The sequence below is a fragment of the Nelumbo nucifera genome, chromosome 8 (genome assembly GCF_055504915.1).
Source record: "Nelumbo nucifera cultivar China Antique chromosome 8, China Antique-T2T, whole genome shotgun sequence".
NCBI classification, from domain to species: Eukaryota; Viridiplantae; Streptophyta; class Magnoliopsida; order Proteales; family Nelumbonaceae; genus Nelumbo; species Nelumbo nucifera.
The window spans coordinates 7,801,097-7,816,372 of NC_142656.1; the positions used below are offsets into that span (position 1 = coordinate 7,801,097).

General features: G+C 37.3%; 1 protein-coding gene across 2 annotated transcripts; it reads left to right on the forward strand.

Annotated features, from left to right (window-relative positions):
- The first annotated feature begins 1,781 nt into the window (after positions 1-1,781).
- On the forward strand, positions 1,782-15,108 carry LOC104592047 (Nucleotide-diphospho-sugar transferases superfamily protein). 2 transcript variants are annotated; one of them, XM_010251188.3, is made up of 14 exons: positions 1,782-2,270; positions 4,439-4,494; positions 4,603-4,777; positions 5,098-5,199; positions 11,043-11,114; positions 11,576-11,692; positions 11,857-11,934; positions 12,686-12,748; positions 12,834-12,930; positions 13,326-13,404; positions 13,500-13,705; positions 13,963-14,108; positions 14,318-14,440; positions 14,740-15,108. In XM_010251188.3, the coding sequence occupies exons 1-14, from the start codon at positions 2,184-2,186 to the stop codon at positions 14,890-14,892; spliced, it is 1,554 nt and encodes a 517-aa protein (XP_010249490.1). In that variant the 5' UTR covers positions 1,782-2,183; the 3' UTR covers positions 14,893-15,108. The 2 variants fall into 2 exon arrangements, with proteins under 2 accessions (XP_010249490.1, XP_088749211.1); XM_088893085.1 differs by lacking the exon at positions 1,782-2,270 and adding an exon at positions 2,786-2,882.
- Positions 15,109-15,276: the final 168 nt, after the last annotated feature.

Below are 15,276 nucleotides of genomic sequence, written 5' to 3' on the forward strand. Positions count from 1 at the left end.
CCAAGACATTTTTTCCCTTTCTTATTATTTCTTCCCGGTTATTTTCCTATATACGGCCATTTATTATGAATGGCCCCATAAAACAAACTTTTTATTTCAAAAGATGTGGCTTTTAATCTTACAAATTACAACCTGGTGCACTGAAAAATGGTGGGCTTTCCCCTAAAATGATGTCCAACTCTGAAAATCAAAATATGAAACGAAGAAAGAACAAAAGGTGACAGGTGGATCCTTATAACATCATATCATATCATATCAATTGGTAAACGGAAGAGCTGCTCTTGAAACCGTAAAGCCAAAACTAAATTAGAGTTCACGTGATAACGTGCCCTTTTATCATATTCATTGGCTCATTGCCCAATAGCCCAATACTCAAGTATATTATATACGTACTACTGAACAAAAATGATTCCTTTTTATTATTATTGGCATTTTGCATTTGGGTTCGAATCCGATTGGGCTAGGAACTTAGGATCATGAATCAGGATCCGATTAACTCATGCGTTGGACACTTGGACTCGAGCAGGGGTGTCCGGTATGTTGGCCTGGATTCCATGCTGGCAGTGGCAGTCTGATATCTTTTTCTTTGGTGTCCGGATCTGCTCTTCGCAGCCGTATATCAAGAATTAATAGGGAGATGTTTCTAACAGACCGTGGGATGTGGTGTAAGATATGTAAGGTGTGTTATGTGGGAAGTAAATCACTAAATCCCGATTTCTATTTTTTTCTTTAATGGACCCGGATCCGAAGCCATATAGGCAAATTCGGATTTACTCTTCACAGAATGCGCCTCAAACCAAACTACCATGTACTTTTTTTGTAATTACCGTAAAAAAATGGAGACAGGATCTACTCTTTATACAGAGCGCCTCACATTGACCTCACAGGTATATTTAAGAATATTTTTATTATTTACAGGAGATATTCTCATTTCTCAATGAACGGTGGGATGTACCTTTGACTTTGAGGTCGTTGTGAGGCGCCCTATGAAGAGCAGATCCCAATTCAGGAAGATGTACGCGGTGGTGGTTATTTTCGTTTTGGTCTGTGAGCGGGTGGTAGTTTTCTACTTATTTTTTCTGCGGTAGTTTTACTACTCTTTTACTCTTCTAGTAATGGCTAATGAATCAACGCTAGCTGTTTGATGTCAAAGAAATCAATGTAGTAGCTTAAACTCGCAAAACAAGTTCCAATCTGACGTCAATTACTGGTGGATCATCCAACCAATGGGCACTCTGGTCTAGTCCCATGAATCGAAAATTTTCGAATTGACGCGGTAAGGCTAATTATCTAGTGCTATCCAACTTGCGTAATACCTTAGCTAACCAAAATCAAACGTGGCATGATTTTTGTTGTGACCCGATGTTACTGATTGATGTTCTAGAGAGATCATACGCTGAGCGTTAGTGGACCCCAGAGCGGTATAGGTAATCAATACTGTAGGGACAGACCACAGAGAGACATCGCCATCTAAAACAGCTATAAGCCTATAATAATGAAGATTAGTCGTCAGTTATTAACCCAAAAAACAACTTGTAAGTTGTAAGTTGTGTTGTGATTGATTAAAATGGAAAATTAAAAAAAAAAAAAATGAAGATTCGAACCAAATTGAAGTATCATTCTCCAAGGATCCCACATCCCGAACGGGCGAACCTTCCCCAGACACATTTCAATTTTCCAGTACAGTGTACAGTAGAATCATGCATTTCACAGTTCACACGTGTGCATTCGCACGATTTGAATCGCCAACCCTTTATAGTTCAAGCTCATATTATGTATAAGTAAAATGTAATCGCCAACTTCAACCCATCAACGGTCTCTCCCTCCTCTTTTCTTCCCTTTCTATCTCTCTGGGGGCTGTATCTCTTTAATGTCTAATTAATTTGGTTTCTGCATAAAATAGGGGTGAGATTTGTGGTCAATCCGTCAATGTGCAGGAGTGGCTGTACTAGTGCTGCAAGATTAAGATAAAACCAGCCGCTCTCACAATTTTTTTTTGACACCCTTTCTCTTTTCCTTCTTCCCCCTCTATTTCGTTGGATATGGTTTCTATTTTTTGTCCATTTGATTTAAGGGGGGAACAGTAAGGAAAAGCGGAGGAGGCTACACCAACTGGGGCATTTTCATTTTCTGAGACAAATCTACCCGCCCCAGCGCAGTGACTGAGAGAGGGAGATATTATAATGGTGGCGTTTGAAGCTCTTGATTGGTTCCTCTTCTCTGCGACTCGAGCTTGTTGTAGTCCTCTCGCCGTTTTCATTCAGATCCAGGTTCGTTTCGTATTCCACTAATGCCTTTTCTCTTCTTCTTAAAAGGAACAAACTTTGCATCAATGTCCATGTCCAAATGTTTTTTTTTTTCTTTTCTTTTTAAGATTTGGATCTGAGAAAACGACGTTAGGTAGTGGATTTGTTATTCTACGAAACTGGTTTCCTGTATCCTTTTCTTTTCCTTCGCTGTCGTTTGTCTGAGAAAGGGAAAAAAAAACTTCTTTCTCTTACCGCTCATTTATCGTCGAAATTTTTGGTTAATTGAGAGCTTGGTTCCATCAAATTTTGATCCTCAGAGCTTGGTGTAACGTGCTTATGCATGTAATCTGGATTCTGTAGACCAGACTTATTATTGCCTCATATGGATTATGTGATGGTACATCGCTTTGTCGAGGTTAAATGATCGATTTTTTTTTGTTTGTGGCGGTGCCAATATTTTGTGGTCATGGTGACAATTAAGCTATGTGAGGTTTCGAGGTTACAATGTTTCTATCTCTCTAGTCAAGCAACCTCCCAGATCAAAGCTGAAAAACAAACGTGTTGGAAGTTGGGGATTGGGATGGCTGTTATACAAATTTGTTTTCTCCAAGGATAAACAGATCAATGCTTCGGGTAAGCTGGTAACTAAGAAGTTCAGTTGTATTATGCTTCCGAACTCCTAAGGCACTATTAGATCAAGGAGTATTCTGTGTTCCAAGTTAGGTTCTTAGTTTGGGCATTTAAGGACTGCAAAGCTCCACGCTTTCTTTGTCTGCAACATTGTTCGGTTTTTTACCTTTTTGTCTGTCACCTTTTGGATCTAAAGGCAGTAACTGATAAGTGATAATGGAGTTATGATCAACTCCAAATGTAGGTCAGAATTCTGACAACTCCTTTCGATGACCTCCAAATCATTTTCTATAATCCGATAGATTGATAAAATATTACAAATTGCACTTTCTAAAATTTGGAGTCTAATCCATCCTCATTTTGTAATCAATATGCAAGAATTATGGTAAGTGAGAAATGGCTAATATTTTATTTTTCTATTTTATCCATGAATCGTGTCTCTACAATTCCACAGAACTGAAACCTTTACTTAATCCCTGAGTCTAAGGAAATAAAGTTGAATACCATCACATACTCTTTTTCCTACATTTAATTTATTATTTTATGTTCTTCAATCCGAATTTGTAATGGCATTTCAAACCTCATCTTATCATGATCTCTTATAAGAAAACAATCTTAGGAAGGGGCTTAAAAAATTTATTAACTAATTTTTTCATGCATGGCATTCAGACCTTGCATCAGCACTTTGTACATGGCATTCATTTTGAATTGTCAACTCTTTCTGAATGTAAACTGAACATCTAATTAAGATTGGAAGCAGGATTACTTTATTAACTCTTTAATGGTTGAATGACATGTTGGGTTGATTACCATACCCTTAAATATCTTATCATGTGATTACTTTATTAACCAAAAGACAACAGTATGTCATCAGTTAAAGCCACCTCATCTGTTATCAAATGGCCCCTCAGAACAAGAGTGATTGTTATCTTAGCTACTATTTCTGTTTTTTTTGGAGGTTGGGGGTGGGTGGGTGGGTAGATTTTTTTGCTGCATTTGTTGATTTTTTTTTTTTTTTTTTTTAATTTTTTGATTTCTATGAGTTAGCTCTTGCAACCAAATTTGGGATCCTAAAGATAGATAAGTAGGATTTCAGTACTTTGCCGATGTTTTTTTTTTCATCTATGTAATTTGGCTGGTGTAGATCCAAGTAATGGGACAGCCCTGTTAGAACAATGCAATTCTTCCAGCTACTAATTTTCAGCCTTGCTTCACTAGACTACAGGCCTTTAAGGTTTCCTCGTATATTTCAAGTATTTCATGCTTAATTAAATCAGCTTCATCAAAGATGAACCCAATACTTAGAAGTATTTATGTAAGAGGATATTACCCAGTCTAACGAAATATGTATGCAATGGATAGCTTCATAAAACAATGTATATGCCAGCAACCAGTCTGTTGTGGGTAAGCCCAAACTATATATATGCCAGCAATTAAGCTTCTTGTGTCTTTTGCTCATTTTTATGGTCATTTGTGGATATTCTAATAGTTTTCACTAAGTTATTCTGTTATTTGTGTTGTAAATATGTATAGTGGCTGACTAATTTACTTTGGTGTAGGGATGTTTTATCTGCTTGACTCTTGCAATAGGATGGGCTTTTGCTGCTTTCGTCAGGTATCTTGTTTTAACATATGAACCAATGTAATGTGGTGGCCAGCTATTCTCTGCTTTTCTTTACTTAGAACTAACAAAGACTATGAAACAACTTCATTCTTTCTGCAGGAATAGAGAGATCAGAAGGATGAAGGATAGTATCAAACATGGTAATAGCTTTGCCTTTCTCTGTCAAGATATCAATGACCTCGAGCACTCTAATCAGATCAAGTTGCCAAGGGTGTCAGTTGTCATGCCTCTGAAGGGGTTTGGAGAACACAATCTGCAAAACTGGAGAAGTCAGGTTGGTTGGAGATAGGTTTATGTTTTTTATCTTCTAGAAGAGTGAAGAGAGGATATTTTTCTTTGGATAAAAAAGTACCAATGGAACTAGTGCACATTGGAAGATTTTCTTGGCTTGTTTTTCCTTTTGTAGTATATTTTGCTCTAAAACTGGTTTCTACATAAAAAAAACTTATAAATTGCTCTACTTTAATTCTTATAATTTAATCTAGTATTTGGACTTTATCAATTACTTTCTTTAAACTTGAAAGTTGTTTCATTTTTGCATGACTTAGCTCTGTTCCAAGTGCTGATTCTTATTTGCATTAATGGATTATGCAGATCACATCCCTCTATGGTGGTTCCCTGGAATTTCTTTTTGTGGTAGAGAGTACAGAAGACCCTGCTTATCATGCTGTATCTCGGTTGATCTCTGATTTTAATGTAAATGATTTACCACTGGCTGAATTTTGTACTGTCTTATAGTAATTAATTGCAAACAATTATTAATTGTGAATATACTGTGTATTATGTATTGTGAGTTTATATTCACTGTATATATTGCTATCTTCTAATATATGGCACATTATATATGTACAATTCATGACAGGCTAGGGCAACCTGAACTCAACCTCAACTCAACTTTAGGCTGGTTGGTCCCATGCCTGTCCCTTGTTTCTTATGTACCATTTATCACCTAGCCCAGCCTGTCCTCAGCCTTATTTTTACCAGTGACTATCCTTTTTTCCCTCTTCCTATTTCTATAATTATACTTGCTGTTTTTTTTTTTTGGTCAGCAGAAAATAAAATCTGTATCAATAGATTTAAAGAGGTGATTAGTACAACATGATCATAGGAATGTCATTCCCTATTCTCAAGCCCACATTCAAACAAGCCCAGAACAACTGCTGTCTTGTTACTCCCTGTTTATCAAGAGAATCAGTGAACCCATTTGCACTCCTTATGACCCACTTAAATTCATCCCATGTCTTTTGCAATCTCATCCACTTCCCTTATCACGTGTTAAGTGTCCAGAGGATATGCCTGTTGGTGTTTGCCCATGAATTAACTACTTTGAATCCCCTTCTAGCTCAACCAACCTGAAGCCCAGTTGTTTGGCTAATCTGAGGCCTTGCAATATAGCCAACAGCTCAGCCTTCAAGGAATTTCCCATACTTTCTGTTTCTTATTTATACTACCTTGTCATTTAGGAAAGTTTCTCAGAGCTTTAGAGTTGAAAAGAGTTTAAAGGTTGAAGTAGCAATTTTTTTCTGATCAATAACAAAACTTTCATTAATCAATCAGAATAATTAATTATACAAAGGGGGAGATAAACTCTCTTAACTCCCCAGCAGAGGCATGAACCCCCACAATGAGAAAACCAGAATTACAACTGAGCCCAAAATATAGATTTCGTGTCCACCCCTAGCTTAGCTAACCCATCAGCAAACGAATTAGCAGATCTCTTCACCCAACTGAACTTTATTTCCATGTCCTTAACCAGCCTTCTGAATTTTCTCCTTTCATTGTTGTAATGGACAGACCAAAAAATGAGTTCACTTTGGCAGATTATGGCTAATATTCAGACACCTGGTGATATTTGAGTTAGGTGTTGTTGTTACTAATAAAGGAAATTTAGGGATTGAAAAGGGCAATTTTATATCAATTGTAGTTGAGAATTATATGCATACTATTTGATATAGTCATAAAAAGATTGTTGACAACTTGACATAGGATTCAGAATGCTGTCAATAGTTATTAAACCCAAATTAAGCTATCTAGTAGAACTAATTAATCTCCTGCCCATTTGTCTCTTCTATTTGGGAAATATAGATTTCCTGTCCACCCCTAGCTTAGCTAACCCATCAGCAAACGAATTAGCAGATCTCTTCACCCAACTGAACTTTATTTCCATGTCCTTAACCAGCCATCTGAATTTTCTCCTTTCGTTGTTGTAGTAATGGACAGATCAAAAAGTGAGTTCACTTGGCAGATTATGGCTAATATTCAGACACCTGGTGATATTTGAGTTAGGTGTTGTTGTTACTAATAAAGGAAATTTAGGGATTGAAAAGGGCAATTTTATATCAGTTGTAGTTGAGAATTGTATGCATACTATTTGATATAGTCATAAAAAGATTGTTGACAACTTGACATAGGATTCAGAATGCTGTCAATAGTTATTAAACCCAAATTAAGCTATCTAGTAGAACTAATTAATCTCCTGCCCATTTGTCTCTTCTATTTGGGATTGGTTTTTTTCTTTGTTTGGGTGTAGGTGGACCCCTCCACCAATTTTTCAAAGTTTGTTTGCCTCTTCATTCTTTAGTTGGCCAAAGAAGAGGGGAAGATTGTTGTGGAGATGTGTAAGAGCTGCCTTAGTGTGGACAATTTGGGAGGAAAGGAATGCAAGAATGTTTTCAGACAAGGAAAGAAGTAGAGAGGCCATTATTGAGACCATCACCATCAGGGCTGTTCAATGGGCAAAATCATCAGAGCTTTTGGTTGATTTTTCAGTTAGTGATATTATGAGAAATTGGAAAGAAGTGGCTAGTTCAGATAGGCATAAGTCTGTCCCCAGCACTCCATGGTTTCACAAAGCTGAACTTCGATGGGAGTAGTGCAGGAACCTGGGACCCTCAGGTATTGGTGGCATTTCCAGGGATGAAGAGGGAAGCATTATTGGTCTATTTTCAAGGCCAATAGGTGAAGGGGATCCATTAAGGGCTGAGATCTTGGCTATGATGGAAGGAGTGCGAAGGGTAAAGGATATGAATATCAGTAAACTGATTATAGAAGGGGATTTAAAACTGGTGGTGGGATGGTTGCAAAAGGTAGAAGCTGGACTGTGGAATTATAGGAATGAAAGGAATAAATTCAAATGGTTGACACAAGACATGGAAGTGAGGGTTAGTTGGGTGAAAAGAATATCTAATGGTTTTGCTGATGCTTTGGCAAAACAAAGGGGTGGGATGAAATCAATTCTTTGGGGCTCAATTGTAATAATATTTCTATCATTGGGAAGAGTTAAGAGTTTTAGCTCTCCCCCCTTGTTTCTGTCTACATGAAATCTGAAGTTATTGATAAAAAATAAATAAAATAAAAACAGAATTGGCTCCTTTATGGCCCTGTTCCAAACTTGGAAGAGTGTGCTTGGTTGATGGCCTGCCAGGTGCACTTCCTTGTGAAATACCTGTCTGTTGGAGGTAGAGTGACTCTTATCAAAAGTACTCTGGCGAATCTTCCTACCTACTTCATGTCTCTCTTTCCCATTCCAACCAAAGTAGCTAAGAAGCTTGAAAATCTGCAGAGGAATTTTCTCTGGTGGGGCTGGGAAGAAGAGAGGAAAATTCATCTCGTGAAATGGGATCAAGTTTGTTTGCCTAGGGAGGAGGGGGTCTGGGCTTAAGAAAGTTGAAGGTGGTAAATTTTGCTCTATTGAGTAAGTGGTGCCGGAGGTTTGCTTCTGAAAGAAATTCCTGGTGGAGGAACTTGATTGCCTCTAAATACGGGGTGAAACCCTTTGCAAGGCCTGTGGTGAAACCCTTCCTCATTTACTACTTTCCTGTTCGTTTGTAACTTGTATTTGGGACTACTTTTGCTCTCTTTTTGGTTGCAGATGGGTACCCCCTCAGGATGTTTCCACAAATGACTTATTATGGAAATGGTCTGAAGTGGTACAAACAGATACACACAAAGAAGTAATGATAATGGAATGGAAACTTCCAAGGCCAAACAAATTGAAATTAAATTTTGATGTGAGCTCCTTTGGTAATCCAGGGAGGACAGGTATGGGGGAGTTTTCAGAAACCATCTAGGTGCAGTTGTGGCCTTATTCTCTGGGCCAATTGGATTTGGCGACTCGGTTAAGGCTGAGACAATGGCTCTCTTACAAGGACTAAAACTGGCAACACAGATGGGTGTTAGAGAGCTTGAAGTGGAAGGAAATTCCTTATTGGTTATTTCTTGGGCAAAACAAATTAGTTCAACTCCTTGGAAATATAAATTTGCCTTCAGGGAATTTGACTACCTTGCAAAAAGTTGTAACACTAGCTTTGGATGGGTAAAAAGATCAGCAAATGGATTGGTAGATATTCTCGCAAAACAGGGAGTAGACAGGTCCACTCTATTTTGGGCAATGTTGTAATCTGTAATAGTAAAAAGGGGCATGGTAATCAGGGTGGCCAATCTGGTTTCTGCTGTATTTGGGCAACTTTGTAGTAAGGATCTGTAAATTTTTCAAGCATTAATAAATTACTCATTTTTCTGATAAAAAAAAAATAAAACGGGGTGGATTGGGGAAACTGGAATTCACAGGACCCATTCTCAAATTGGGGTTGCTCTGTTTGGAAAGGTATTCTCAAAAGTCTAGTCTACCTTTGATGTATGGAGGTGTGAGATTTAAGCTGGGTAGAGGTGGCAGACTGAAATTTTGGGAAGATCCTTGGTGTTTGGACAGACCTTTAGCTGAGGCATTTCCCCTTCTTTTTCTATGTGCAGCAAATCAAGAAGTCTCAGTGGCGGAGTCATATACTCTCTCCAATAACACAGTGGTCTGGAACCCTCAGTTCAGAAGAGACCTGTTTGATTGGGAAGTAGATGGGATCTTGGGGCTGTTGGACCTGTTACAGGGTCAGATTATAGATACCAACAGTGAAGATCAATGGAACTGGATCTGGGGTAGGGATGGCTGCTTCTGAGTTAAATCCCTGACTTCTAAACTCAGTAGCACTGGTGGTGTTAACTTCCCCTGTAATCAAGTTTGGAATCCTAATTCTCTCTCTAAATCCAACTTCCTTGTGTGGACAATGGTGCTGAACAAATGCCTCTCTAAAATCAATTTGGATAGGAGGGGTCTTCATCTCTCATCTCTGCTGTGTGGTCTTTGTGGTCTATTGCCTGAATCCACAGACTACCTTTGTGTTCACTGTCCTGTCTCCTCTAGAGTATGGGAATATGGGATCATTTTCTCAGGGCTGTTGAACTTTGCTGGGTCATACCAAGTTCAGTCAAAGATCTGTTCAGCTGGGAGATTACAGGCCTGAAGAAAAAAAAGAAAGTTAATATGGAAGACAATTCCTGTGGCTGTTCTTTGGGTAATCTGGTCAGAGACAAACAGGAGAGTCTTTTGTAACAAGACAAAGAGCACTGATGAGGTAGTGCAGCAGGGGTGATCAGCAAGCTGATTTCTTGGGTGCCCTGTCCATTTGGAGTCTAACTTGGCTTAGATCCAAGTCCATTTGGAGTCTGTAACTTGGTTTTTTGCCCTGTCTAGTCCTTATATGGCTAGCTTTTCTGTTGTAATCTGTACTATCTGAATTAATAAAATCTTACCTTTCAAAAGAAAACTATCTGCCTTGAAATCATCAGCAGAATCTTGACTTGGGTGGTGTTTTTTATCAGCAATTGCAAATCATAATTTTATTAAAGTAGAAAGATAAGAACTCCTAGGTTTCCGGCAATAGAATGCGGGCTTACAAATTTCTCCCTGGGTTGGAAATTTCTCCCTGTCCCCCAAACCAGATTATCCCTTGTGACCGCTTGCCTGTCTTGGAAATTGAAGGGACTTCTGTTCTTGAGTATAACCAATTAGTCACCTCTGGAAAGTCCACTTCTACTACAGTATTAGACAATTGTTCCTATGAAAAGGCTAGTTTTAAATGTTGTAAAAGTAGTGCCAATAATTCTGCTTTGAGAGATTCCATTTCCATTTCAAGAAGAGTCTGAATAGCTGAGTAGCATATCCCCCCCCCCCTCCCCTCTCTCAAATCATCTCTAAAGACTGGTTATTCCTGATCCTGAAGCTCCAGCTCCAGGGTTATCAAGGCAGCACCAATTGAGAATCTACCCTCTTCTCGATCCATCCAAACAGGACTTGGTTGATGCCTTTGTATTTCTTCAAATGAAACAACGCCAACATACAGACAAATATGGAGATATTCTGGTTTGGACTTTGGACTTATGAGAGTGGTCTGGGGATCAGCTGAAACTTTCTATCATGACAATCTTTGATATATCTTCCATTATTATTTAAGCATTTTATTTGCATTCTCTTCTCTTATTCAATATTTTATACCTGTTAGCGTGTTGTAATGAATGGGAACTTTTAGTTATGTTCTGTTGTATTGTATTTGAATTTGACCATACATTTTCTGCACAAATCCTTTTGCAGTATTGGATCAATTAGTTAGTAGTCACTTTTAAGTGCTGCTCAGTTGCTGGCTGGAATTGTTGATCTTTTCTGTACATTCCTTTTCTAATTTCCTTATGCTTGTTGATTGTTACAGGATAGCGTGGATGCTAAGATTGTTGTAGCTGGTTTATCAACAACGTGCAGTCAGAAAATTCATAATCAGTTAGTATGTAAAGTGTTCAAACTTCTTCACTGATTCTTCCTTGGGGCACACTGTGCTCTCTCTTTTGTATAAAATACTTTCTGTAATTTTTTCTTTTGGGAGGAAAACTACTATGTCTGGATTTTCTGAAACCTGTTATTTTCTCCCTCCAAAGTCTGGGTCTTGTAGATCTATTCTCAGTCGTACATTTTTTTTTTCATAACTATTCTTAGTTTTACATTTCTATGAATTTTTTATGATATAGGATAAGGTTCATATATTATTTCTGGAAAGAAACATATCAAGGCCAGAATCATGTGCATGGTTGCAAGGAATCATGGTTTAAACATAGATGTTTAGCTTAGCACTATAACCTGTGTACTTATCATTGACATGTTATTTCGGCTTATTAAAAATTCTCTATTTGTATTGGCCGGAAAGCACATCATACGATAATTGCTCATCCTTGTGGTATGCATATACAGGTTGGGGTGCAGAATATGCATAAAGAGAGCAAATATGTGTTATTCCTGGATGATGATGTTAGGTTGCATCCTGGCTCCATAGGAGCCCTAACTGCAGAAATGGAAAAGAATCCTCAGGTATGGATTCATTGTGCTTTCTTAATGCTCCCGTCCTTATTTAGACTCTGTTTGGTTATTGGTCTTTCTTCCCTCAAATGTTGTTACTGTGTATATTTGGGGTCCATTACATGTAAAAGTTGAATTTTAATTTCTTTCTTATTTCTGTTGCCAATGACATGCAGATATTCATTCAAACTGGATACCCTCTTGATTTGCCTTCTGGAAGTTTGGGAAGTTACTGCATATATGAATATCATATGGTATATCACCATCTGAAACGCACCTTTCTCAATCTCTAATGGTATTTATGATCCATACGAGTCTTGTATGTTGTTTTTTTCTTTTTAATTTCTACTCCATTCAGTTGGATGTCACATGTTTCTAATTTTTCTTTGATCAATATGGATGTTGCATCTATTGCATAAAGCAAAGATAATGGGACTTTATACATGATACAGAATGGTTTCTTTCAGGCACTTATCTTGCCTCAGGGAAAGTGGGGATTAAATGCACTTATCTTCTAACCAAAATCTATCAAACTAAATATTTCAGGCAAAAATTTGGAAACACGAGGCTCTTATTACTATTGGTTTTTTACATGATACAGAATGGTTTCATGCTTATGTCCAAGCCACACAATCAAATCTAGGATTGAATCTAAGTTGTGTCTGGAGTTGGCATGTTTTCTCAACAATGTATTTATCATGATGGTTGGTGGATTATAAGCAAAGCTTTTAACCTTGGAGGATATTGCAGCTCTTTCCATCTTAGTATGGAGAAAATTTTATTAGGGGATTTGTCTATTTAGTGAGAGTTGATTTTTTTTTCTTCTTGATATTACTACATTCTCAAAAAAAATGTGCTACAATTTCTAAGTATATATATATATATATATATTGCTACAACATCTAAGATATATTTGTTAGCCTTCTTTTTTCTCTTTATTTTCTAAATAAGGATTTATAATATCTTTTCAACCTCTAAATATACCAAATGTTGATAAATTTTCAGCCTTGCTCGATGGGTTTTGCAACTGGGGGAAGAACATTCTTTCTATGGGGAGGATGCATGATGGTAAAACTAGCTCTACTTTGTTTTTAGCACCACAGCGACTTAAACTCAAACTTCCACTTTTAATTCTTTTAGTTCATATTTTCAGATGCATGCAGATGATTTTAGACATGACTTATATGGTGTGGTTTCTGGACTCCGAGATGGTGGATACTCTGATGATATGACCCTTGCAGCAATAGCTGGTAATATTATTTTCCCATGATTTTTTTTTCTTTTTATCTCAGGACAATTTATGTAGACAGGAACCGCTTCTTATTTATCTCAACAAATCTATGCCATAATATAAATGTTATTTTACCTCTTTCTTTTAAGCAATGTCTCATTTTTTTTGGATTGCCATAACAAATTTAAGGACAATTTGGAGGGTAAAATACTCTAAGTGCAGTTAGCCAAAATGGACATTTCTTTTCTTCTTTTTTGGTTCCATTGTTATTCAGACTTCTTGGCCCACCACCATTATATGTTACCAAATTCTATGGGAAGTTGGTCATCAGAATTTAGAATCAAGTCTTATCCATATTTTTTGGTTGAAATGGACAAAATTGATGGCTGATTATTTGTAAATCGCACTCTGTAGGGGCACATAAGAGGTTAATTACATCACCACCTGTTGCCGTCTTTCCTCATCCTCTTGCAAGTGATCTCAGTTTCCCAAGGTTTGTGGGGCTCACTACCAGTTTTTCCTTCAAATTCAACTGTTAATCACTTTGTCCATATTCCACAATTTCTTTTCCCCTTATTCTTATTGTAGGTACTGGAATTATTTGAGGAAGCAAACATTTGTTTTGGAATCATACATTGATAAGGTTAACTGGATGATGAACCGTGCCTTGTTTTCTTCTCATTGCTATCTATCCTGGGGATTTGTTATACCATACTTTATGGCAACAATTCATATTGCAGCAGCACTTAGAGCATACTATAAGTACTCAGGCGAGGAAACAGCCTTTACTTCTGGTGAGAACATACCTTCCCTTCTTAGGTAGTTCTAAATCAGCTTAAGATAATTATGCAGGATAACTTGACTTGTTTCAGGGTCCATAGATGGAATGCAGTATTTATTAATAACATGATAGCTTAACATGAAGAATTGTACACAAAAGCAAAGAAAAGCATTTGGCTTTATAAAGGAAAAGTAGACACAATTGCAATGTCTTAAACTGTTATCATATGCATATTGTATTGTTTAATATTGTACATTATTTTGTTCACAGGCTTGGTACTGGTGGGGTGCTTAGCTATATGCACTATTGTAGAACTCCTTTCAATGTGGAACTTGACGAAGGTGGAAATTCAACTCTGCAACATGTTATCTCCAGAGGGTCCACCAGTCTCACTTGATTCTTATAATTGGGCCCTTGTAAGTATCCTTGATACTTTTTCAAGTTTTTAGAAGCATGACAGGTTGCTGTTAGTTCTTTCATGTTTGCTAATACAAGGTTAGGTGGGATTTTATTTCTGTGGTTTTCAGAGCTTATTAGGCCTCTATATCTGCGTAGAATTGCAGTTTGGTGTCCGTTCTCATTAGAAAAATGTTAATTTACTAATTTAACTATGACATTCAAACAGGTCTTTCTTGCTATATTGGTCGACAATTTCTTGTACCCTATTTCGGCAATCCGATCACATTTTTCTCAGTCTATCAATTGGTCTGGTGTTCGGTATCATTTGAAGAATGGGAAGATAAACAAGGTGACTCAAGTCTAGATTTATCATCATAAATATGGTTTACACTTTTCCAAGTCCTGTTTTCATGGTGACTTGCAATCATACCCTCACTGGCTGGCATGCATGTCACCAGTTCATCATATCTTAGGAATCTTTATTTGCTTTGCATGATTGAAGGACTAGGGAGATCACCCTCCCTTTTTGAGTTTTGTTAATGGGTTGCAGTTTTCATAGCTTTGGTTACTTTTTTTATACATCATCACCATTTGAGCCTTATCCCAACTACTTGCTAAAAGGATATGGTTTACCTTTTTATTTTTCAGATCGAGAGGAGTAAGGAGTGTAATTTAAGATATTCAGATTTGGGTGGAAAACATCTGTACGGGAAGAGAAGCGCTTTACCAAAAAATTCATTCCTTGGATCTTTGGCAAGAAGTTTAGCACAGTGGCAACAACCCAAAAAATTTGATGGGTAGCAGGCTTCAGTAACTGAAAATTGGTGGTGGACTTAGGAGATGGGAAAATTCTTTTTCTTTTATGTAGTTATTTAGTTTCTTTTTTTTTCATTGTTTTTTACTTCTCATCAAGTGATTGATTCTTCATGTTCAGCCATTAGCAACCAGGTTGATTGTTTTGTAACATTATAGTTATACATAATTAAAATTCAATTTGAAACAATAGGTTTGTGCAAATGAGGTGTGAACTAAGGGCACGATCAGAAAGTTTTGTTGCATTTACTTGGCAAATCATAATCAACAAAAGAAAAAGGCTCCCTGAATTCCTAATACAGTCAATCACGGAAGCTCACTTAACATTTAACATCTCCGTCTATTTTTGCAGCCCGCAGCTATGCCTTTCTC

Bases quoted from the DNA above. Each gene is read 5' to 3' on its own strand.
- LOC104592047 (XM_010251188.3), top strand. From the start codon at position 2,184: ATGGTGGCGTTTGAAGCTCTTGATTGGTTCCTCTTCTCTGCGACTCGA. The intron at 4,778-5,097 runs GTTGGTTGGAGA...TGGATTATGCAG, and splicing joins TGCAAAACTGGAGAAGTCAG to ATCACATCCCTCTATGGTGG. The intron at 5,200-11,042 runs GTAAATGATTTA...TGATTGTTACAG, and splicing joins GGTTGATCTCTGATTTTAAT to GATAGCGTGGATGCTAAGAT.